The 26,054-nt window shown below is 35.7% G+C and overlaps 1 protein-coding gene across 1 annotated transcript in view; it reads right to left on the reverse strand.

The window, feature by feature from the left end:
- Positions 1-26,054, reverse strand: part of MTA3 (metastasis associated 1 family member 3) — a 140,200-nt gene that overhangs the window by 89,360 nt on the left and 24,786 nt on the right. The window contains exons 5-6 of the mRNA XM_080408572.1: positions 13,056-13,119; positions 11,772-11,889 (exon numbers count right to left, since the gene is read on the reverse strand). Of these exons, the coding sequence (XP_080264698.1) occupies positions 11,772-11,889; positions 13,056-13,119 (182 nt within the window). The remainder of the gene's footprint in view (positions 1-11,771; positions 11,890-13,055; positions 13,120-26,054) is intronic.

The raw sequence follows: 26,054 nt of genomic DNA on the forward strand, positions 1-26,054 counted from the left end.
AGGGTATACTTCTCACAAAGACAGAACATCATAAAACCACAACACAGGTATTCAGCCAAAACATGTCACTCTCCTGAATCAAGTTTGCAAAAATATTACAAAAATTGCAATACTACACATCTTACTTCAATTAGAGGTAAATTTTGCTACTAGAAAACGTTGTAAATCTTGATAAAGGTAAATCTGAAATATTGCCAAACAGTATTTTAATGGTAGTAGACATAAATACCATATGAGCAACGAAACACTAAAAGAATCCAAATACATCTAATGTAATATTTGCAATATTAAATATTACTGCAACAATGGTAGACAGAGAGGTTTCCAGAAGATATGTGGTATCTGCCAAACCGCACTTTAAAAAACCGCTTCATTCTTAATTTTCCACTTAAATGGCAGGATATAATCACTTAAACAGGAAGAAAAGTAACCTAAACAGATCAAATCATGGAGGCAGTCAAGTGGTGCTGTAGAGATATTTGAAAAGTTGATTTCAGGGATAAAAATTCTGTTTACTTCCTTTGAATGTGCTGAAAGAATCAGTATAAGAGGATCACACAAGATAAACTGATATTTTTTACAGAGGTCTCCTTTCAAAATAGTATCCTAAACCCCACTCCACCCCGTTTTCCTTGAGCTGTCTGTCCTTAGTTATGCCTGTACCTTAACTATAGGATTTTTAACATAGCAAACCCCTTAAGACTAGGATGCAATTTCTCTGCTAACACCACATTTATTTTTTTATATCGTTGAATGTGACACAGAAATGTAAGACATTCAAAATGAACAGGTATCAAAGTTGCCACATTATTAATTCTTTATATTGCAAATTCCAGGACATAAACTGAACTTTCAACATTTTCAGTGTTGCATCTGGAAGGGTTCTCAGGTCCTGGTTTTACAAGTGTTACCTTCCCTCACCACCAATAACATACCAATTACAGCTTCTGAGAAGCGCTAGATTATTTTTTTGAATGGTACAACACACCAGTGTATCCAATTTATTTTGAGTGCTGCTTATGATTTTATTATAGCCAATATAATCCTGAAGATTAATTTTACTGGAAAATGTTAGTAGATGGCCGGAAATATGCCTGGTTTTCTCCTTATCAATCATTCAATACCTTCCTTCTCATAGTTATCTTCTAATAAAAAGTAAAATATTTCTTTTCTTAAAAAAAAAATAAAGAAAAAATTAAGTTTTGCATTTCAGTTAGTTATTCTAAACAAAGGAAAGCATGATAAAGTCCCCAGAAAAGTGTAAGAAACCAAACGCAATTTTTAACTGAATGTAATTAAGATGAACTACAAGAAACAAAAGCCCTACTTAGTCTTTCAGACTTGACTTCCTCCAGATAAATATACCCAAGGTAATTAGTACATTAGATTCAGCATAATTCTATGTTCTCCTTATATCCAACTAGAAAAAAAAACTTGCAATATGAACTATTAACATTTTTCTGAGAGTGCAGCTGTTTTAATTTTACAGGTATGTAACAGTGTAGCAATATAGTATCCATTTAAGAAACTGAAATATGAAATCTGTAAGAGCTGGATTTTTAAAATATGGTTTTCAGGTAGACAATGCTAACTCTGCTTTTAATGATAAACAATTGATAAGGTACCTGACTGAAAAACAGCCAGGAGAAGTTTTTAGAGATGCCACTTTTGTCAGGTACAATGTCTTATTTTTATATTTTGCACAATGAACACTATTTTACAAAATATCTTTTTATTCTCTTTTTCAAAAAGTAATTTAGCAGTCACTTCAATCCAAACTCATAAATGCAAAACAGAGGTACCAGCTGCTGGATCCTTAATCACATGGGACAGAAAATCTGTAGTTGTGATTTTTTGGTCACAGCAAGGCGGCAGACATATCCATGGACAGCAGATGGACACCACACCAATACTTTGTACTGCAGAGTTCCTCCTACCATGAAAATTCATTCACAGCTTGATACAATCTCTTGCAATCAGCTAGCAGTTTTGACTCATGCATCAATTACCCACTCACTAGATACCTAAGCACATAAACATGAAGGCATTTGCAGATGCTTATATTCTTAATACTTTGCATGTATCTAAGAAGTAAATTCAGTGTCTTCGTCTTTGTGTTTCAGTTTTGTGCCTGTGAAACAGGAATACCCCTTAGCTACATTGCAAGGATGGGGAAGAGAGGTACTTGTCAGTTTTTATCTTCCCTTAGCCCAGTTCAGCATGCAACACAGTGAAATTCCTGTTACCAAAATACACGACCAGATTTAGTGGATACAGCATTCAGCAGGTTTTTGCCAGAACTCTTTGGCAATAGAATACTAACTGCAGGTAATCTTTAATGCCTTTCTAACACAGCTTCATGTGCTAGATAACACTGTAAAAATAGGCAACTAATCACTGAAAATGAGGTTTCAAACCATGAACCACCTTCTCAAGCTGCTATTTCAACTGTTTCCTCTAACTTACAGATGAGAAAAATAGCACCACATTGGATTTTCTCATACTGTCTAGGGATGAATAAAGTTCCAGATATTAAGTTTGTCTGTCTGAAGTAAAATCTCAGCTTTCTCCTTCAATGCAAAGTTCATTAGTTGCCCTCTAAAACAGCTAAAACAGTCAGCATATTCATACCGCATAAAATGAATTATACATTTATACAGAGAGCTTAATTATCACAAGCTTTTGGCAAACAACCAATTGTGGAGGAATGTACATCTTAACTGAGAAAGCAGGTTACAAAACATTGAATTGCCACTGGGAAAGTAAGTTTTACATTAGGTATAGGAGGAAAGACATCTTTCAGGTGGATGTACAAACTTTATCTAATGGCACTTAATGAGTTCAATTCTGCATAATTGAAATTGTGGTAAACTGGGAGCTGACTGCTGGTCTTAACTAACAGAAATTACAACTCTCTCACCATAAAAGCTCTGCAGACATAGAATTCTTATAACTCAATTTTTATTTATTTTTTTAATGATTTTTGATTCCCACCAGTACTGATAATCAAAAATCATCCAGAAAAAAAGTTCAAGAACTTACACTCAACTCTACAAAAAATAAAACTGAGTTATGTGCAAATAACTTCTCTGATTCAATTAACATGAGAAAGTTTAGATTATTTCAAAAGTGTAGGCAAAAGGAACATTATGTTTACCTTTCAACTGCAGAAAATTCCCACCCTTAGCTTGCCTGACAGCTGTATATTCAAGATTTCAATTAGTCATTCAGATAAGGAGTGTATGTTTAAACAAATCTTATGGTAAAACTGCATTTATGAACACAATGCATTTATGAAGACTAGAAATGAAGGACTACATGTATAGACACTACAAATGAAAGGTAACAGGTGATACAAACCCATCATGTCTACAGCAATTTAAACTGCTACTGAGCATTTTCTAAGCCAATAAAACATGCACAGTCCAATTGCCTCTTATCCTCTGGAGCTCTAGTCTATAAAAAAAATAAAATTCATTCTTCACTTGAAAAATCCCTTTTGAATTAAAACTGCCTCAAACTCCAATGACCTTAGAGCTGTCTCAGTGCTCTGCCTTACAGTGCTCATAAATCAATCAGTGGTGATCAAAAGACAAGACCTCACAAAGCACTCAAAAGAGCTTTAATTCATTATGTATTAAGTTCCTAGAAATAAAAAGAATTACAATTGGGCTCAAAATAAACTAAATCATAACCACGCAGTAACAACCAACTTCTCCATTATGCTTCATCAAGAATGGCTGCCTTATGGGAATGTCCTTCACTGGAAGAAAGGAACAAACTAGGTTGCCTCTTTCTTAAAACCCTGCAGAACAGTAGATAAAATGTTACTTCCACAAACTGGAGAACACAGAGGCGTAATGCCCTAAAATCACACCATTCCTCACTTTATAGCCCTTACATTAAGTCACATTTAGGTAGAATCCCCACTGTCACAGAAATAAAATAATAAAAAGTCAGCCCTTTCATTGTACCTTTTTATGGCAAATCTAAAGGCAGTGACGTAAATTAATATACTATATAAAACTACAAGGTCACCTGCAGTTCAAAGGCAAGGGTAAGTATTCAACTATTGAAAAGGTACCTGAAAATTCACTTTTATTTTGGAATTATCTTATTGTACTCCTTTGGTATCTGTGAATAAATCTGAACAATGCGACCTGCACCAAGATACTCCATCCCCTCACCTCCAGTTTTAGATGATGTTTTGGTTGTTAGACACTGTGCAGTAGTCAACTCCTATTCCAATCTGAATACAGACAGACTGCAACAGTGTTTCTTATTTCTTGAAATAACAACACATGAGGTAACACAGTTTTCAGGAATACACAGAGTCATTCACACTGTGCTTAAATAATTAACAGTACCACATTACATGTGAATATTAGCAGTATTTAGAACCCTTGTTTTAGAAGGGGGATACCACAATGCAGAGACACTGTGTTCTTCAAAAAGACCCCACTAAATTAAAATGAAATTTCTGGTCCTGCAATTTAAAAAACAAAATAAACCTTCATGTTATCAACATGCAAAATTCCCTGGGACTATAGTATTCAAAAGATAAATAGGACTATTCATCTGCATAAATTTAAACAAAACACCATGTGGAGAAGAACTTTTTCTTCAGGGTGAAATGTATTTTGACTTACTGAAGTACAAAAGCCACATTTCATCTGCATCTGACACCTGTTTTTCATATTCTACAGAATAAATTTCAAAGAAAACTCAGACTTAAGGTAAAACAGCAAAGAAAACAAAAATCTGAACTTACAGTAAGCCCGTTTAGGCAAAGTCACTGAGGCAGGAAAAAACCAGTGGGGTCAATTAAACACTAAGATGTTGCTGCTTAAAAAGTGACTGAAGTGCTCACTGCGATACATTATTTGGGATAATAAGTATACACACGGCTCACAGTAAATAGCTCGATCCTTCATAAGACTGGCTACCCGACAGAACTCATTTAGTATTTGAGCAACCTCAGCCAAGGCTCTATAGCTATTATTAACAAAATCTTTCCGATTATATACATACAGCAACCATGGAAAACCTTCCACACCAACAATGCAGCACGAACGATTCATGCTGCAGTGCAATCAGAAGGCAGAAGAGGAGTCAGCCACTTTAACCATTTCCTTCGAGTTGTTGAAAAATAGGAGGTTCACAAACACAGGAATGAGAACAGATGCCTAAGCCTCCTCAAGAACCTGAAGACAGCAGGAAATCACGGCTCTTTTGTTATGAGAACTATAAATCTCCAACTGACTTCTCTTCAAGCATAAAGCAAACCTGAGAAAGCTAAACCTGCCTCCACAATCTGGGGCAGGGACAAGGGGAAAAAGCAAACAAACCACTCCAACAATCCCCAAGCAGAACAACCCACATACCTCAACTGCTGAGACAGTTTTTATAAGCTCTAATTGCCTAACTCTTCCAACTTGCCATCTAACTGTTAAGATAGAAGTTGTGAATGAAATAAGACTTGAAGCTCTGAAATTTCCATTACCACGTAATATTAGTATATTCTAAGTATAGTAAGTATGTAAGGAGTAAAAGAACCAGCTTAATCTACGTAACTGCTTGCTCGATCAAAATTATACATGCACTTATTACCTCAATTATTTGTACCAAAAGGCAGCAAATATTTTTAAATAACATTACTGAAAAGAATTCATAAAACACTATGTTTATAATGCAAAGCTTCCAATAAATATGGGAGTATTGCGTACCATAAAGTAACAGAACAGATGCCTCCTCATGAGATTACGGTTGGGTTTCACTATTCTAAAACATATTTTTCATACATTAAATGAAAATAAACATTTAGCGTATAAGGGAAGCATTTAATGAACCAGAAAATACAATACAGTAAATCTAAGCATCCAAAACTTTTATAATGTTAAAAATCCAAACAGTATGTAGATGAGTTTCTTATCTGTCTCTTTACTTGTAACCGCATTTAAGCTAAAATCTGGCAATTCCAATATTCCCAAACATTAACAGGCTTGAACTTCAAGTTTAATAGTTTCCATCTGATGTGTCAGGTCTACTAAAACAAATGCTCTTACAACTGAGTTGCAGTAAGAAGCACAAAAACAGAGAAGACATTAGGAAACATCTCTAAAGGAATTCTTTCTTTTTCAAAGCAGAGAAAAGTTTTAGAAGTTTTCTTCTAAAGAAAAAAAAAGCTTTGTTCTGTGTACCTCATCCAAAATTTACAGAAATGGAACTGAATGCACAGCAAGTGCTACTTCTAGGTGCTCTCTGGGTATTTTCAGGTGTGCAGGAGGGACTCTGGGTTTTTATACAGATACTTTGAATATAGCTTGTAATTTTATTTATTAAAAAAAAAAAAAAAAAAAAAAAAAAAAGCAAGCTTTGAACAGAACATTTTTCCTACGGGCTGCTGCTTCGTCCATTTCAGAAACTCTAGTTCCTCTTCCTCACTATGTCTTAGTAAGAGGGTAGTCCTCTTCCTTGCCAATTCCAAACTCCGTACTTCTTTAAATGACCACAGAGTACCTAATTGTGTCAGATCTCTCCTCCATAAAGAACTCCCCAGAACATAGTGCCCTTCTTTTAAATCCAGATAAAAAGAGATAAGCAGCACTGCACTAGCAACAGGACTGCAGCTGGGAGGGGACCATTTGCACGAGAAAAATTCCATGCAGCAGTACACAGCCATCCCTGTAACAGCCCCTCTAAAATGTAATTTAATTTAAGATTTTAATTAGCCCTCCTGGCTAATTAAAACAGGGCTTTGCAAACTGTTTGCCATTTCTGGTAGCAGGACTCAGTCAGGACCAGCAACCAGCTCTCTAGACAAACCTTGAAATGTAATCAATCCCCACAACACCTGTCAGCCTCCTGATGCTTGTCTCCTTCCGTATACCTCTGCACGGAGACAAAAATCTCATTTCCCACTAACTGCAAACCAACCCTAACCCTTCATGCATCCATCATCACATTTCCCACTCTGACATGCCTGTTTTGCCCAGTGATCTCGAGGTCCATGTGACTTCCTCAGCACTCAGAATCCTTACAGCAGGCACTATGAGCAGAGCCAGATGAGCTGACAGAAGCTTCTGCCACATAGAGGCAATTAATTAGCAATAAAACATTCTTCCCAGGCACTTTCCACTGTTCAGGTAAGTGTGTGCACACTGGTATTTGTGAATAGCTGCCACTCCTGACGCTGCCCAGGATAACACAGGGTGGGAATCTCTGTGCGCTCAAAGACACCCTTCAAACACCTGAACAACTTAAGACGGGTAGGAAAAGTTCAGAAGTTAACTCCCTCTACTATGTACTTTCAAGCTGGTGGTTTTGGGCTAAATCTCAGAAATTACGCCATGTTTTTACAAGAGAAACAAAAATTTTAAAGGTTAATAGTTGCACTGTTAACTGAATCACATTGTGCATATGTTACATTTTTTCTTATACTGCAGTACCATAATCTAATTATACTCAAGAGTTTCTGGTAGGTATTAATGCTGTTAGCTTAACATTGATGTTTGCACTTCCTAATCTCTGGGTGTTCCTTTTATTTTTAGACTGAGATTTGCTAAAAGCTCAACATATTGTCTCAAGCCTTTATGGAAAAGTCAGCTGAAACGGAACATGCTAATGGCAACGTCTGAACACATACAAAGAAGTTACCTACTACACAGCACCATCACTGGAGGGAAGGTGACTGAGTAGCAGTTTGAGGTTTCTCTTGCAACTTCTCTTAAATATGACCGTAGGCAGGCACAGAATAAAAGATGTGCCTTAAGACCATCTTTGAAGCATAGTGTTTTGATTAAAAACCTGTCCACTCACATGGCTGTTTAATAAGAGGTAAACTGCCAGTCCCAACTCTTTCTGTACAGATAAAATGATAATAACGACTTGCTCAAAGTGAAACTATGAAGGGTTTTTTTGTGGTTTGGGGGTTTTAATTTTGTTTTTTGAATATTTTGTAAGTTGACCAAGTACAGTAGGTGGATGCACCAGACAGCAGCTTCTGGCCATCATATGCTGAGAATCAGGTACCTTGCTCCTGGACTTGCAGAGTAGGGATGCTTGAAACAGGATACTCTGTCCAAATGCACACTTTCATCCTCTGAGATAAACCTTTTTATTATTGCTTTGTACTGAAGATCAAAATGTTAACCCACACTGGAAACAGAGTTGAAAATAAACAACTGCTGTATTCACAGAATAAGCAGCTGGAGAATGGATTGTTAAAAGGAGAGAAAGGACCTTCTTTAGTATCATACTAGCCAGAATTAGAGACAATGCTGTAGAATCAGTCTCCTGTTCTCCACTGTAGCACAAGCAACTAAAAAGACGCTCAAAGTCTTTAAAGTAGAGTCTAGGAAGCACTTGGCACTGGGGGGAGAAGGGAGGTTTTCACACAACTGTAATATCATTCAAATCTGACAACCTTGATCACAGTTTTATTCCCAAAGATGTTCATAACAAAAGTCACAGAAGACTGCTGAAAAATCTGGTTTGGTCTTTCTCCAAAGTTACAGTCTTCAATAACTGTGTAATCTAAGCAATTTAGCTAAACCACTACAAACAAAAGCAGATAAATAAACAAGACTTGGGCATTTTCAAAAAGTTAATGTTTGTTTATATTTGGTTACTGCAATTCTGTAAAGGATTTATGATTCCACGTATCTCAAAGTGGAAAAACAGCTGGATCTAGGACACTTCATTATGTATCTTGATTTTAATAAACCTTTTAGTCTTTTAAAAAGTAAAAAATATTTTCATTTCAAAGACTAAAGAGAAATATGAAGTTACCCAGTTCACCCATGCCATGAGACAAGGCGGGGGACAGACACACAAGGTATGCTGTATTATCCAAAGTTTGGCTTACACACCCATTTCGGATTTCGGAGTATGTTTTAGCCAAGGACAGAAAAATGATAATATCAATGCAAGGAAAAAAAATATAAATCTATTATGACCAAAAAAAAAGCATAAAAATTGCATATAGTTCTCCAATAAACTAACAACAAAAAAAAGACAGTAATCCAGACAGACAGAACATAAATTACCACAGTATAGAGAAAATGCAAGCAATTTGAATTTGTAATCTACTAGAATAAATCAGAGTGTCTACATCAAAATAATTTAATGTTTATAAAAGATATGGAAGGGCTTTCACAGTTCAATGAACTTTTTTCATTTTTCAGCCACTTTGTGACTGGTCTTCTGAAAGCTAATCTGAACTGACATGTCTTCAGCCATTTGAATTGGATTTATTGGCCAGTAACTTTTAAAATAAAATAAATGATGGTGTGTAAATCTGTGATTTTTCTAAATCTTTTTTTTTTAAAAAAATGCTTTGGGGATTTTCTGTAAATATAAAATACACCTACTACAACCTTCAAAAAGGTATACTTCCTTTACATTAAAGGACAAATTTTATGTGGTAATAAAAGTTTGCAACACTTTCTATTACGTAGTAATATTACACGTCATAAAACCTAATTTTTCCTCAAGTGATGACTAACTGACTCAAAGTTGTCTACATTCTTTTAATTTAAGGTGGTTGCTCTAGGTTTTTAGCTTTATGTCGTCATGCATTGTGGCATAATAATTAGGACAGAGATTGTTAGCTGGTTTTAAACTTATTTTAAGATTCAGAAATCTTCACAGAATTCCGTATTTTCCAAGCATATCTGATTTATTCTATTGATTTTAAACATTGTTTAGATTTGTTTGAGTGAATGAAAAGGCTTGACAGTGAATGGATTAACTTCCAGGCTGTCAGCTTACATAAAGACACAGTAACAGCTGAATCATCTTTTTCTTTTCCTTGGAGGTCAGAAGGCTACAGAAACATTCAGATAACAATCAGTCAAAACTACAGTAATTCAGGTATTTTTATCCTCCTAAACCAAACTTTTTTTTTTTCCACCAGCCACTGGAAATAAGTGCAGATTAATCCAACTGAACTGCCACAGAACGCTCTGCATATCAACGTATCTTTGGTTTGTGGGCAACTTGGGTGTTTCTGAACCTTAATAACTAACATACTATTAACGCCTACCAAGGACAGCAAGAAGACTACACCACTTACTGCACTTTGGGGATTATTGGGGCGTGAGAAAAACAAGACAGCAACACACAGTGAAATCTTGTCTTCATGACATAAGAGAAAGATCTCTCAACTGAATCAAGGATTTAACTCAGAAAGTTCAGCTCCAGAAAACCTTGCCAACTTTTAATACACACGGAATTTAATTTTAGAAAAAAATGAAGTAAGTAAAACTTCCATGGGAAAAACATTTAATTTATATGTAGTATTCACTATTCCATACTTAGGCTCTGTCTTTAGTAATTTAAATAGCAGAACTCGGTAGGAAAAGACTTGCTGCGTAGCAGACAAACCCAGCTCATTCTGAAAACTCAACAATTCAACCAACTACTTCAGAAGCACATCAGTACTTCCCGGCTACCTGATAAACACATTGAGACAGTCATTTTCTCTTAGTCCACTGGGAAGCTTTCCTCTTGAGCATATGAACATCTACGTAATTATTTGTTCCTCTGTGACAGGCACATTTTACAGCAAGAATCTCAGCGTATCATGTTCTAGACACAAACTTGTTCTGAAATAAGTCTGCACACCTTGTAAACAAATCCGGAAAAGATTTCCTAGAGTTTATTTCTGGTTATTAAAAGAAAAGTCAGAATAATAATGCAGATAAGCTGCAAAATGTCATCCATTATAAAAGAATCTGCCACTTGCTAGAAATCAAATCATTCTTGGTTTATAGTTTATTTAATAAGCTTTGTAGAAATAACATTCATTTTGTACGAAACAAAGTACAGTAGAAAAAAAAGCAGCCTACGACAACAGGAAACACACCATTTAAGATTACAGATCCGTATTTGGGGCATTCAGAATTTTTTTGACTTATTGCAAGTAATATTCCTGTCACACAACCTTTTCTTATTAAGGAATAAATACCAAGAGTCTTGAAAATTGTATCTATGTTTAGATATTCCTCAGGAAACTGTCTTGTTAGCACTCAATGTAAAGTGCACATTTCCCTGACAAAACCAGCTTATTTTGAAATTTACTAAGTAAACAGAATCGCAAATGTAACAAGACATAGCTGCTCATGCTTCCTAAATAACATCCAAACAATAAATAAATATTGTATTTGAAATTCTGTTTAAAAGAATAAAGTTCCTACGCAGCAAAAGACTAAGGCACAGGTAGTTGTGCTAGATTATAAATAAAATTTAAATAATACCAGTGATTTTTAAAGATATATCAAGGCTTGAAACATTTGTTTCAGTCCTGCTACAAAACAGAGAAGATGCTTTGATGGAAGCCAATATTTTCAAACAAGATGACACAAAGATACACATTCTCTATGCAGAGCCTGTTTTAAAAGGGCAAGAAAGAATATATTTTTCGTTTCTTTTGTTATTATGTTATTATTCTACAAACAAGTTGGTCCTCAACATCTTATTTCCATGAGGCCTATATCAAAGAACTAACCAAGGGTACAATTAAATAAGCAAACATTAAATGCCTAACTTGTGTTATGCACAAACTGGAAATGGACAATGTCTTTGCAATAGCTATTAATGTATATTTTCTTTCCTCATAGTATCTACTGCTATTTGTCCATTTTCTAAGACCTACTATCTTACTTTCTCTGCCTCTATGCTGATTAGTTTAGTTCAGAAAGTCACCATAAGTAATAATAAAAGATGAGGATTATTTTTTTATTATTATTAATCAAAGATTGTATATTTACCTTCTGCAAGCATGTCCGGTACATCTGCTTGGTATCTAGGCCCCACTCTGATTTCGCCCTTGTCTGCTAAAAGTGTTTTCAGTGATGGATCATACACCAATGAATAAAAAAAAGTATCCTAAGAAAAGAAGACATATTTGCAACAGCATAATGATTTTTAAAATTAGGTTTGTAAACCTTTTTATCACCTTCCATTTGAAAATTATTACAGTAAACCCCCCTTGCACACTTTTACAGAGCACAGGATTGGTACATTAATCCTTATTTTAAATAATATAGATGTTCCTCTTTTAAACCGCTAATTGAAGCTTCTCTAATTGCTAGGAGTTATTTCAGAACAGAGCAATAATGAAAAGATTCATACTCAAAAATGTATCAATGGACTTGAAAAAAAGTAATGTTAACTGCTTTCTGAATTTAACATGTTTTCTCTCATAACTAGCTCTATCATACTGACCTTGCATTCTTAAATTAGTCTCAAAGAAGCGTAAACCACTGTCAGGGTCTGAAAAGGTCTTACACAAAACCAGTATTGGCATTACCTGGTACAGCCACCTGAAGTACAGGGCAAGTCCTGTTTTCAGAAACATTTTTACTTTTAAATATGACATGCAGATTTCAGCTAAAAACCACTGTCTGTCTGATGTTATGTTAAGACACTTCAAATAAAAATGTTTATTTCGAAGGGGCTTTATTCAACACAATTATCTATCAAATACTTGGAGGACTTTGCTCCCCTCTGGTAAAGCCCAGCACCCTAAGTTCCTTTCATGGGAAAGGTGAGGTGACACTTTCTGTACAGGAGAGAGATATTTTCTGGACAGAGCCCTTAAAATTAAACTCTGCTAAGCTGCCCTCTAAAGAATCCTCTCTATCTCTCCCTGTCCACTGGCTACAGAAGATCCTTCTTTCTAGAACAGCTCTATGGAAAAAAAATAAAGAAAGAAGGATCTAAGGGGGGAAAGGGGAGCCATGTGAATATCCCCCTTAAGTATCCACTACAGGAAAAAGTTCATGTATTTTTCTTTTGTAAGACACCGTATGAATTACTTCAAATTAATTACTTTCTAAATACAACCACATTCACAATAAAAACATTATTTAAGAGTGTCAATTAAGTTTTTAGCCAATAACATTTTTTATATCAGTGTTTTCAACATTATTTTTTCTAACTTATCATTCAAAAAAGATTTTTCAAATATTGCTTACCCATTTATTAAAAATACATCCGTGCAAAAACATAAACCCATCCCAATATCTACTAAAATAGAAGTCACATATTACCTCTTTCTCCAGATAGGACAGCACAGATTCTGTCTCATTCAGAAGTGCAACACTGCATTTTCCCCTACACAAACATAAGGAAGAACTGTTAGTTTGTTATTAAGTCAAAAAGTTATTTGCAAGCAAATGATCCAGACATACTTCAAAACTTTACATTAGAAATGTAAAAATATTATAAAATATAAAAATAATAGGAAACTGCATGTTGCCATACTTTTAGGATACAAAATTACCATCAAAGCAACAAAATTAATAGCTGCACTAACCCAAGCACTCCAGTATATAGGAATTCTGATGACTTGGGAAATAAGTTTCATAAACAGAGAAGCAATGAAGGAACAAGAGGTTCTATGGTAAACAATAAATACACACAGAACTAATAAAAAGGCCTGGATAAATGAAATGTCACCTCTGAGTGACCCACCTCCAGTAAGTTCAGTGCCTAATTTGAAAGCATGTAACCCAAACTAGAAACAATATAAGGTTTTACCAATGCCCTGTAAAAATACTTTACTTTTTTGAATGGAATGATTCCTAATAATTAATCACAGAATTTTATTCATCTCTCCTATGGCTACATTAAAATGCTATTTATCATATTTTTGTACAGGTAGCCGGTAGAAAGCTTCCCGTTATTCAGCAGTGGTACAGACCTGCCCATGTGTAACACGCAGGTAATGCTGCCCATGTGTAACATGCAGGTAATGCAACGGGAGTTTGACCCCACTGCTCCAACCCCCTTCTCCCCCAACATTCCTTTGGCCTGAAAATCCTCTGCCTCCAAGTTTTCTGCAAATAATCTCCAGAATTATTTTCAAGAAATGGTACTTTAAAGAAACATACATAGATGTGGATGAAACATGTTAAGTGTGCTGGATCATCTTGCTAGGAACTGTCACTTTTATGCTAACGTTCTCAAGTGAACTACCATTTCATAGTAATATATATTTATTACCCCTTACATGCATTACCTTGTATTTCATACGCCTGAGTTTCATTCAGTTTCTATCCGTCTAGTTGGTGTTTACCGGGAGGTTCCAGTGCCCTTACACACACGGCTATAGGACCTCTGCCCACAACAGCCTTCTCCCTTCTTTTCCCATGGAACAGACCAGCACACAAATACAGAAAAGATAACTGTTTGTAGTGACGTCCTTGACTTAAAGATAACCCCGAAGAAGCTATCGTAAAAAGCGTCATTCTTCAGTGAATACTGAGACTGTTAAGCTCAACCATAAGCATTAGATGCCAACTGTTAATGAATGATCCTTAAGGAAACATAACCACTGCGCATTAACTCTGCAGCGTAGAAACCTCCTGAATTTCTCTTCCTCTCGGTATCTGTCAGGAGAACCACACCACCAAAGAGAAATGGTGGGAAGGTGAGTGAGAAAAACCTGAGTACAATACACACCCATAGAGGAAAAGACTCCAGCAACAGAGAAGTAGGAAGCATTCTCTATACCCAACCATATCTTTGTAGGTTTTTTTGAAGCTTTTGGCCTAATTCCAGAACATTCCCTTCTAAAAATTAATTATATGTTGTACCATGAAGTCAGTTTGTCAACTTTATTTTAACGGATTATTATTTTTTTTGGTGTTAAAGGCCAAACAGGGGTTTGCCTTTCCAGTTTACTTCTATTCCATATACCTCTAGTCTGCTCACTCTCCACTACAGCCTACCTTTATTTAACTTTAATTTTTGCAAAGCACTTCCTCACTGTCATTGCAACTGCAAGAGTATTTTACTGACTGACTTTATACCTTATTGCTGGTAACTTAAGAAGTTTCATTTTATTTCATTAAGTGACAAGATTATTTCCCCCACCATGTCTAAGCAAGTGAATTTCTACTGGATGTAACATTTCTTTGTACAGCGTTTTAACCATCTAATGGCTGACAGGTAGCATTTTATATGCATATATAATATCTTCACACGCATGGACTTGAGTCTCAAAAAAAGACAATACTAGACATACAGTAGTAGATACCAGACTAAAATGAAAACAAAACAAAACCAAAAAAAGAACACCAAAAAAGCCCCAAAAGAAACATACCACCACAAAACATTTAAAACAGATAAATTACATAATTAAAATTTGAAAACATTATCTGTCTTACATTTATCAGTATGTGTAGTCTAGAAACCTGCAATACGTACTATAAATTATTTATAATCTTTACCAAACACATAAAAGCCTACTGTTTATGTATTTCCTCTTTCTCTTTTTTCCATCAGAGGAAAATCCTCTCAGCCTATGGCAAATGGTCTACTGGGTTGAACCAGGCACCTAGCTCCATTATATCATCTCCAGCATCTCTCAATCATGGATGCCTAGAAAATAACTTAAGTGAACACAGAGTCTCCAGCTACCACTTTTTACCCTTTCTTCCAATACTAATGATTAAAATGCCCTGGAGAGAAAGTTAATGTGGTTTAAACAACATTATGGCAAGACTTGCAAGCTCTTTCTCAGAGGCATGTATCCAAAACCCCAGTTTCTCTGGATTTAAATACAATATTCTCCTCCTCACAGTGTTCTGCAGTTTCATTCATTAATGTTTTTTTTTAAAACTTCAGATAGTTAGGACAGATGCTGTATCAAATAAAGGTAAAAGGATAGAAATCTGACTATTTTAACCTAGAAAGAGGAAAAAAAAAAGGGGAGGGAGCTAGCTACCTACAGAGACAGGTCAAGTGAAAGAGAATATACATTATATTTACCAGATTGTAAAATCAGTTACACACCAAAATAAAATTATAGTCTCTTTGCAAGACACTAGGATTTCTAAGTTTTGAGTATTATTTAGACTAGTAGAGCATAATGCTGTAGTTTCATTGTTCTATTGGTAGTCTCCTGCCTGTAAGGTGCCACAGAACCTAAGCAAACTAAGATAACAACTACAAAGAACTACACAGCTTTTGTGAAATGAAAAAAAACAAACATAATTTAAAAAAATGGAGAGTTGTCTAGTATGTATTCAGATATGAAACCTTCTTCCTCTATCTGACTCTGATTTAAGCTCTGTTCCTCCACCACACAGCATTCCTGACTTAACTGGTATCAACAGTGAGAATTAGTAGTAAATATACTCAGAAAGCCTTGACGGTGTTAAGATTATATACCTGGTTTCGACCTTTTTCTCAAATAAAAAATATTTTACAAAAATTATTTTAATTCCTACAGAATGAGGCAAAATTTATCTTGTATGAATGTTAAAAGAAAGCAAAAGTTTAAGATACAACAGCAAACAAAAAAAAAGTTATCTTAGCAAACAAAAAAAAAAGTTATCTTTTATGTCTTCATAATTTAATTCTAATGAAACTAAACTGTCCCTTCAGAATCCTTTCTGCCCTTACATGTACTTTGTATTTAAACTGGTCACAAATAGGAAGTTCTTCAATTGAGCTGACAAGAATACTAACAAAACCTATTATCAGTCAGGAATAAAAAGTAATTTAGAGGTCTCGCAAACAAAGCCTGCAGACATACATGCTTGCAGTATTACCGGCCTCTTACCACATAAACCACCCAGGATTCAACTGATTCCCCTGTCCTAGGAACCAGGGCTACAGCTAATGACTTTCTTTGTTCTTTGAAGTATTAACCATGTGAAATCAGTTTTCACATCTTACACCTTCCTTCACCCCCATTTGTTAGAAGCTCTTGTCTGCTTGTAAATTTTTCTATGTTTCAGGTGACTCCATCAGCAGGTTGACAATTCCTGATTGCCTTAAGCTAAGGGATGTTTAACAAGGGTTCTTTGTTTGTTAGTTAGGTTTTTCACTGTGGAACAAAGAAAAGGAGAACAAAAAGAACCAGAAAATAAATGGCAGCTTTGTAAGACAATCACAGATAAGACTGTCTTGGACAATTTAATAAGGAGCTCATAAAAATTAATACTCTATATGAGAGCTCAGTTAGTATGCAAGTCCTGAAGGTGAGATTTCAAAAAGTAAGCAGAGGTTGGATCTATTAGGCCTTAAAAACTAAAGGCAAAAAAGCCTTTTTTTGAGTTTGATCCAATGGAGGAATGAAAAACATGTGGGAACATAATTCAGACAAGACCACGACGACGATCAGTATTTAGGAACAGAGAAGTACAGTAAGACTGCCCTTACTTCCAGTGAAGACACACAATGATAACCAGCTCAAGAATTGAAGCTGTATGAAAAAAGTTGTACCAAGGCTGTTATATAAGACAACATTATGAAAAGATTTCAATATAGCCTGGTTAAACAACCTAGAGCAAAACACCAAATTCTCCAGAAGATGCACTTAATGCGTATCGAGGGGGAGGGAAATCAGACTTCTGTCTTCTGTCTGAGTAAGTGTTCTTTAATAATGTTTTTTCTTTAAGAAATCTAAAATATAGTTTCAAAACTTTACAAAATTTAAAAAACAGATGCCAACACTGATCTTTTAAAGCTACCACAATGAATCAAAATCAACAGCAACTGCTGATTTTTTAAAGTCCTTCTTTGTTTCGGCATACTCCCTACCTTTGAAGCAGTGGAAAGTTCTACAATTCCTGTTCTGCTATTCCTTCATGTTTTTACCAGATGAGTAAGACAGCCCACAAGATACAAATCTTATTAAAGTAACGATTTCCTGGGACAGGAGGTAGGCAAACAAAAATTACAGAAAGAAATTACAAAAGAAACAAAACACTTGGCGCCTGTAAACCAAGACAAACCACAGGAGTGGAAAAGGCAACCTCACGGGTATTGTATCATGCCACGTAAGTTTTCTATTGGAATACGGATGCAGCCTGGGTGAGACTGATGCAGTGCAAGAACTCTCAGAACTCACTGATAGGGGTTCCCATCAAGTCAATGCAACATCATACGCATTGGTCATTCAGATACAAGTTGAAGAAAGAAAATAATATATGCGGGCATGAATCCACAGACTTGGAAATTCTGCTATCAACAATTACCAATTGCTCCCCTGTATATGGCAGAATTACACTGGGTAATCCTGTATAGATACACCAATTGTCTCTTGCTGACCTTCATCAAGAAATGTTCATCTCTCAGTAGAGATCTGGAACACAGAAGCGTGAATCACTAGCTAGATGGTCTGAGAATAAAGTAACAGGAGACAGTTTTAGGAAGTATTATGCTTGTGAGGAAAATGTGATTTGATTTTAACATATGCTGTTACTTCAATGACAACCACAGATTAAACTGAAAAGTAGGTGCATAATGGAGAGGTTTTGTGCAGGAGTAGAACTCAGGAGTAACCTTTCCTGTATTCGGCATAAAGGGAAAGAAGGGGGAAAAAATACTGAGCAGATACTGAACAGAGGAGGACAGAGCTACTTTAAATAAAAAAGCTTTCCTGAACTGCCTTAAATATAGAAGTGTTTTGAAGATCCCAAATCAAACAACCACTCTGAGCCAAGTCTTGATCCCTTACAAGCAGTCTACATTGAAACGATCACCAAACCACAGAGTAGGAACTGTGGAGTCCAAAAAGCTGCTGCTAATTATATGAAATTGATTCCCCGGCTATGGGAAGCCAATACTAAGACTACTAGTGTATTTTAATTTTAAGGGCAGTTTAAGGGGCACAGGATGATGCTGACAGAAACATAGCAAAGTCTTCATAGCAAATTTCAAGTTCTCCAGATTGCAAAGATATTTACAATGGGAGAGCAAGCTATTGTACAACACTAAAAACAAGAAAATAAAAGCATCATCCTAGTGATTTCAGTCTGCAAAAGAGCCCTAACTTGAGCCTGACTTCTACAATATTCACTCAATACTTAGAATTGACAGAAGAAAGATCTGCATTGTACTGATTCATTATTAACTGGCTCGAGTTTGGCTGTGCTCATTTACACAGCAGTCCCAAACAAAATAATACTGGGATCTGTGTCTCAAATCTTCCAAACAGTACAAGATTGTGTATCTGTGGCCAAAAGACAGATCAATAAACTTGGTACTATATAACACACTCTTGCCCAAACAAAATAAAAGACAGAATGCACAGCAAATTCATTTATGTACATCTAAGTGAACCAGTAAATGCCTGCCATCTAAACATATGCATAGATCATATGGATGGCCCAGGCTTTTTATGCTGCATGTGGCTTTTAGTAAAAAAAAAATATCAGAGTTTTTATCTTAATTAGAGCCGGAGTGCTGATTCTGAGCACTCCAAATTGGTAAGATTTAAAGGCAGTCTCTTGAAGCCACTATGCACAACTATCACGGCTTTAAAAGTAATTTGTAGATAATACTCAATTTTTTTTTGCATATTCTTGTTTCCACCTTTTATATAATTCTCACTGCTGTCTAGTCACAATCTAAAGAGGACAAAGCATTCCCAATGTGAAACAAATTTTAAAAAGACAAAATTAAAGGAGACTTTGCATTCAGTAACAATTTACACAGTTTATATGTTTGAACTACTATATTGTTAGCTGAAGAGCCAAAGCATTCAACTACCAGATACTACCTTAACAGTTGTAGAAAATATTAAGAGGTAAACGTGAGGACCTATGAACTTACACGTATTTTAAACAGGCTTTAACACATTATCACTTAAATCTGGATTTACACTGGTGTTGTTCCAATCAACATTATTGACTGAATCTAGTGTTTGGTCGCTGAAAAGGGTCTGCAAGAAAACACTGCACAGAAAGAACAGCGCACTGAATGGCACGGAGAGAGGTAAATGTTTTCTTGGTCTAGGCACAGTAAAACTGCATGTTTTAGTATCTCAAAATAAGCATAACCGCATAGATACACCTTCTATGAACTACTGTAGGAAAAACAAGTCATTGATATTTTTCCTCTAGGGACTAATGCTCACAAGTTAAAAAAAAAAGTTACCTTTTAGCACAGCAGCAACGCATATGTATTGAACAAAAACACGGGAGGCTCTTTAGGAATGATTTTTCATAAATCATTTAGGTTGGAAAAGACTTTTAAGATCATCGAGTCCATTACAGGGTTGCGCAGCTCAGAAGCAATGCACATTACTCCAACTGAACTTATTTGCACCATATGAAAGACTCCTACTTAGTAATGATGTCATTACAGGGAAATTAGTACCAATTTTCAGGTACTTAAGTGACAAACTTCTACTAACAAATATACTTTCTCTTATACTGTTACTAGTATTGGTTATTGATCACATCTGAAAAAAGACTGTGGTCTGTGAATTAAATTTTCAACTGAATTTGTGTAAGAATTCTCCAAATTCTATTGGAAAAGTAAAAAAAAAAATATATATATATATAAAAAAGCAGCAGCATGATTCAAAAGTCCCTTTGCTCTAAATGAACTCAGTCCAGAAAGGAAAAATAACTTTCTGAACAATCCAAATCATCAGGTAAGCACATGCCTATGCAAAGTAGATTCACTCCTTATCCAGTCTGATTTATGCCAGAAAATAAATCAGGCTTATAAGGCTCAACATAAGCCTTTAAAAAGTAGCTAAAATTTGTATCATTTATGTATATGTGTGTGTGTATATATATGAGGTACGTAAATGCATACACACACACCCTGTATGCCAGAAACTTTTGGTTTGCCAAGAATGCCAGAACTAGAAATCCTGAGGTAATACCACTAAATCCTAAGGTGCCATGGCTTAGAAAGTCACATTTCTTCTATAAAATTGACCCTCCATATCTGTCCTGAGCTTCAGACCATTTGGTGTGTTTTAAATGAAGGAATCCCACAATCAGAAAGAAACATTTCTCTATATCTTAGTTGTTTGAAATAGCAACACTAGTGAGTCCTGATGAGATCGTGAAGAAGGAATCACTGCATAAAGCAAGCTGTACAATAAAACTGAGTCATTAGGCATGTAATAAGCAATAAATTCCTACAGGCAATTTGTAAGCACAGCATGTTTTCATAAACTGCCACATATTTCCCTATTTCTGCTGATTGCTCTGATATGTCTACAAAGTGGTACCAACCAAAGTTACTTGAGTCTACCCAGGAGCGAGGGGATAATTTAAAAAACCCCAAATACAAAAACCAAGCAAACTAAAAAAATAGCCCCCAAAACCCAAACTTTTCCAAAAGAACCCTAAAAACAAAATAAAACTCAAACACCAAACAAATAAAACCAAAAGACACAAAACAAAACAGAAAGACATGGCGTTCTGGACTGCATTGCTGATCAGAATGACGTCAAAAGATAAAGGGAAAAAAGAAGAGTAAATATGTATTAAACTCATACAGGTAACAATTTCATAACCAAGGTAAACCAAGATTCTTAGAGCTTGACACTTTAGAAGTTTAAATACAACTTTTTGTATGCTTACATGTAAAATTAGGCAGAGGCTCCAAATTTCTTGTTAAAAGTTAAAGAACTCTTCTCATGATCAGACTATTTGGAAGCCCTTTAATGTCACACATGCACAGGCGTTCTGTAAAAATATTCACCTTCTCCCCTATCATATTAATCAGCTTTTAATAAAATGATCTTATGTAATCATTGCCTTTAAAAGGCTCATGAAGTTCTTTGTGTGTGGGAATAGGAGTAATAAACTAGGCCAAGAGCATCATAAGATAGTCTGCAGTTTGTTTTTATAGTTTGTCTGTTTTCTTGGTTTTGCTTTTTTTAAATAAAGGGTATGTATGAGAAGGATTCATTAGTTGGAAAGACCTGAAGATTTCAGAATCAGAGTTCATAAAACTTTTCTGAATTAAGGTCACAGGTAAACAGAAAGCTTGAATTTGCTGCTTATGCCAAGCCACAAATATAATCCTCTAACAAATGTAAGAAACACTTGGTTCATCCAATGACAGGTTAAATAAGTACTTCCCATTAAAGATTAGGGCATAGATTAGTTATTTGAATAATCTCCATAATGACACACATGTACGTAATTTACACAGTTATGTTGAGTCCAAAAATAAAGCTCAGCAAGAATTTCAGCATCTTGAAATTGTGTCCAAGAAAAGCAAAAAATACTCACTGAAAACACAGTATCCAGGAAGAAAAAAATAAAAAGTACAAAAATACTGTGGTACCAGAACCCCTGCACTTACAAAAAAGCAGAGTAGTACAAACACATGTAATTAGGAACTGATAAAACTCTCAAGAATATATTAAGTTATCCATCACTTCAAAAATTTTTCAACGAAGCATGGATGTCTCACAAACATACAATTTAATTCAAGCACAAACAGTTGGGATCATGTCAAAAGTCACTGCATAAATTCGTGTGGCGTGAATCAGGTAAAAGAGCAACTAAAGTCAGGACTATCCCATACCATTCTTCTTTGGGTCCAGAGAAGGACTCTTATAACACTAACTTACCAGAAGGATTGTTGAGCAGAAGTAACGTACCAAATTTCATTTTTATTTACCTAAAATATCTGTCACCCTGCTGTACCTAAGAAAGAATTTTGACAAAGTAGTAGTTTATTCTTTAACCCTAAAACAAAACCCCATAAAACTCTATCAACCAATTAAATCACCAACATGGTATCAACCAAAGAGAATCATGCATTTGAAACCCTCCTTCCCCTTCACAAACGGCCACCACTCTTTGAAACTCTTCTCCATGCTTAAGCTATTTTGACTTTAGTCAAATAGTTTGCATACAAGCTTCTTTTTACTTTGCATAAATGAGTTTTGTCTGGTTTTTAAAGCAGGGGTGTTACTGCAGTATAGAGCAGCCCAAAAGATTCACACCTTATTTTATTATGACAGCTGACGATGCTTGGCTTATGTATGTTCTCCAAACCCTTAAAATAAAATAATCATTAATAATAAACACAAAAAGCACAACCCCAAGACTAAGATGCAAGAACTAAGATAATGAAATGGCAAGATGCACCCTGATGGATAAATTCTTCTACAACTCATATGAAGTTATTAAACTTGAAAGCCATTACAAATGATCTTAGAAGTTAATGCAATCTTTTACAGCAATCTAAACACGTTTATCACCTATTAACTCTTGAGACCTTAAGAATGAAAAATAAATTTAACATCCAGGTCAGATAACCCAGTGCACCTCTCCTACAAGATAACCATGTGCTAAATTTCACAGTGAATTTTACAACACTGGCAAACAATTTCACCTTTATAACAACTTCCTTTTTTTTCCCCTGTGCCTTCTCATGCCCTTCTAAAATGCTGCATTTGGTAACGCTCACATCTCTGAAAACCCAAGCTGAAGTACACAACACTTCAGCTGAACTCAGCTCCTCTCTGGGACTGGCATCACCTACAGGAGCCATCTGCATGAATTCTGGGTGCCTTCATTGTGTGACACTATCGAAGGAGAGCGTTCAGTGAGTCTGGCTGGCAGTATAACTGTTACGAGGACATCTGGGGATTACAGTGCCTGGCAAAACTGCACCTGTGACATGCAGGGTTAGGAAGGAAGGAGCTAATTCACTGGAGGGGTGCTACTAACCTTACACATTTGAGCAGGTAAGGGAAAGAACCATTTCACTTGCGACTTGACAAGTAGGCACTGAGACAACAAGCCTTGTCTTTGATATCCAAACTAGAACATCAGTTTGTACTGTACCACGTGCCATCACTCCAGAATGGTGCTGCATTGAGCTAGGCAATTCACCTTCTTAAATATATTCCACTGCAGGAACACCGTGTCCACAAGGCAGCGTTGCCATGTTTAATTACTACTACACTACCTGCTTCTAATTCTTTTCTAAATCTGGCTTTTTTTGGTGCCAAAACTTATACCAATTTCTAAAGCTACCAAAATGGCATAGTGACACCTAAAGTCTAAAAAATTACTAGTATTCATAAGAAAACAAATTACATCTCAAGAGAGTTACATATAATGTATATAGCAAAATAAAAAGTATAAAAGTAATTGAACTGTATTTCTGCAATTCAAAAGCAAACAAATTACACCAGAATTATGCAAAACTCAACATTACAGACCAAAGAGCTTCAGAATTAGATGTGCACATGAAAGAGATCTAACCTGCTAAAATAACTGCAAGGCATCTCAACTGTAAAGTAATGGCACCAGATATAGAGACATTACTTTTATTCTAATTCACAATTACAAATACAGTAATCTGAGTCATAGGGGTTGGGGGGGATGATGTAATCTTCTCTGACATTTAGTTTAAAAACATAAAAAGATTGAAGTAAAGGCAAAAGACAAAACAGAAGCAGTGAAAGTATATTAGGAAAAATTTAATAAAAATATACCACACCAGGTAAAATTATTTTATTCCCTTAAATTAAAAGCAGAAAGGCAACCAAACTCAGTTTCTTTTCTTGGCTGCAGATGTCAGTAAAAGTTCAAGATCTATAGCTGCCAAAAGTAACCATAGATGGTTCAGCCTCCTACATTCTCTTAAAATCATTTTTAGCTTTCTCCTCTTCCTTCCAAAGGGACTGAGCTTTTGTATTCTTACCCCTGAGAGATCTGATCTCCGTTCTCTGCTCTATTCCATTGCACCACTTATTTTCTCCTGTAAATCAAATTGTTCCTATCTAGGGGCTAAAATTGCAGGTGGTAAGACCAAAGGCCCACAGAATGGAGCTACTCAAGGCTTTTATTGCATGAGTATCTGCTAGCTTTCTCTACAGAGATGACAGCAGTGAACATCATCTACCCTGACTTCAGCAAAGCCTGCAGTGTGTTCCATAGTGTCCTTTGACTAGATCGGTAACATAATGGCCTAGGATAGTAAACAGTACAGTTGGGAAAAAATCAGCTGGACCACCAGGCTAAAAAGATTGTAATGACTGGTACAAAGTCCAGCTGGAAGCTGGTTGCTGGTGGCATCCCCCAGATGCTGATACTGGGGCCAACAGTTTAACATCTAACAATGTGAACAAGTTAACTGAATACACTCAGCAAGTCTGCAGATGATGCTAAACTTTAGATTCACTCTCAAGGTATGACAACTAAAGGGACAAATTACTTAATGAAAAGATACATAACTGGGCTTCTTTCAGAGAGGCACAGTGGACAGGACAAGAGGCAGTGGTCACTAAGTTTCAACAATGGAAATCCCCATTAGATGATGGAAAAAAATATTTTCACAATAGTGGTCAAACACTGAAAGAGACATCGTGAGCAGCTGTGAAATCTCCATCCTTGAATATTCTGGAGTACTGATGGGAGAAGTACCACCTTCACAACATTCTATCCTCTTTTACAGGACAAGCTAATTCACAGAAGTTACGAAAACTACTAAGAATCACAGAATTGAACACTAGTAAGTTAAAAAGCTAACTAAGGAGTATTTTGTTTAAATTAAAAGTTAAGATTCTTAAAATATCATTAGACTATGTAAAGTTTGTTCCAGATTTCATCTGGTAAAGGTCTTAGTAACACGTGACAGCACAGCCCCACAGCATTCAACTGTTCTGAAAGGTAGGTGCAAGTCATCACTCCGCATTTGCCTGCTGTGCCGCGCTGCATGTACTATGAATTGACATGTTTTTCTGGCTTCTTTCTGAAGTATGTACTGGAGAACCTCTATTGTATTTGCTCCCTGAGTTGTGAGGCAAGAAGACATTTGCAATACTTCTATGTAATCTTCTCTCTGTGAAGAGAACACCTTATTTCGGTATCTAAATGTCAAAGTAAGTAAAAAAAACTGCAGGATTATTATCTCTATGCTATAGCTGGAGAAGCAGAGATTTGACAGTTAAATGACTTTCTCAAAGTCAGAGAAAGTAGCTGAATCAAGCCCAATAAATGAATACAAAAATTTCCAACTTCCAGTTTTTGTGTTGGCAGTGAGAAAGGTAAGCCACATGTTTGCCAGCGAGAGAGAAAAATACATATGTACATACAAAGTGTTTTTCATATTGGAGCATATACGCTTCATTTATTTTTTTTGGTAGCTTCTAGTCATTTATGGTCCAAAACAGCTGAGAGGCACTGGATGTAATGAGAAAAAGAAAATTCCTTCAGAATGCAATATAAGAGCCCTTGTTTCACACTTACTGTGCTCGCTATTTTCCATTTCTAGGTACATAATCCTCCCTGCCCCAACACAAAAATATTTTGCTTGAC

Source organism: Falco punctatus, assembly GCF_963210335.1.
Source record: "Falco punctatus genome assembly, chromosome: 12".
Classification (NCBI taxonomy): domain Eukaryota; kingdom Metazoa; phylum Chordata; class Aves; order Falconiformes; family Falconidae; genus Falco; species Falco punctatus.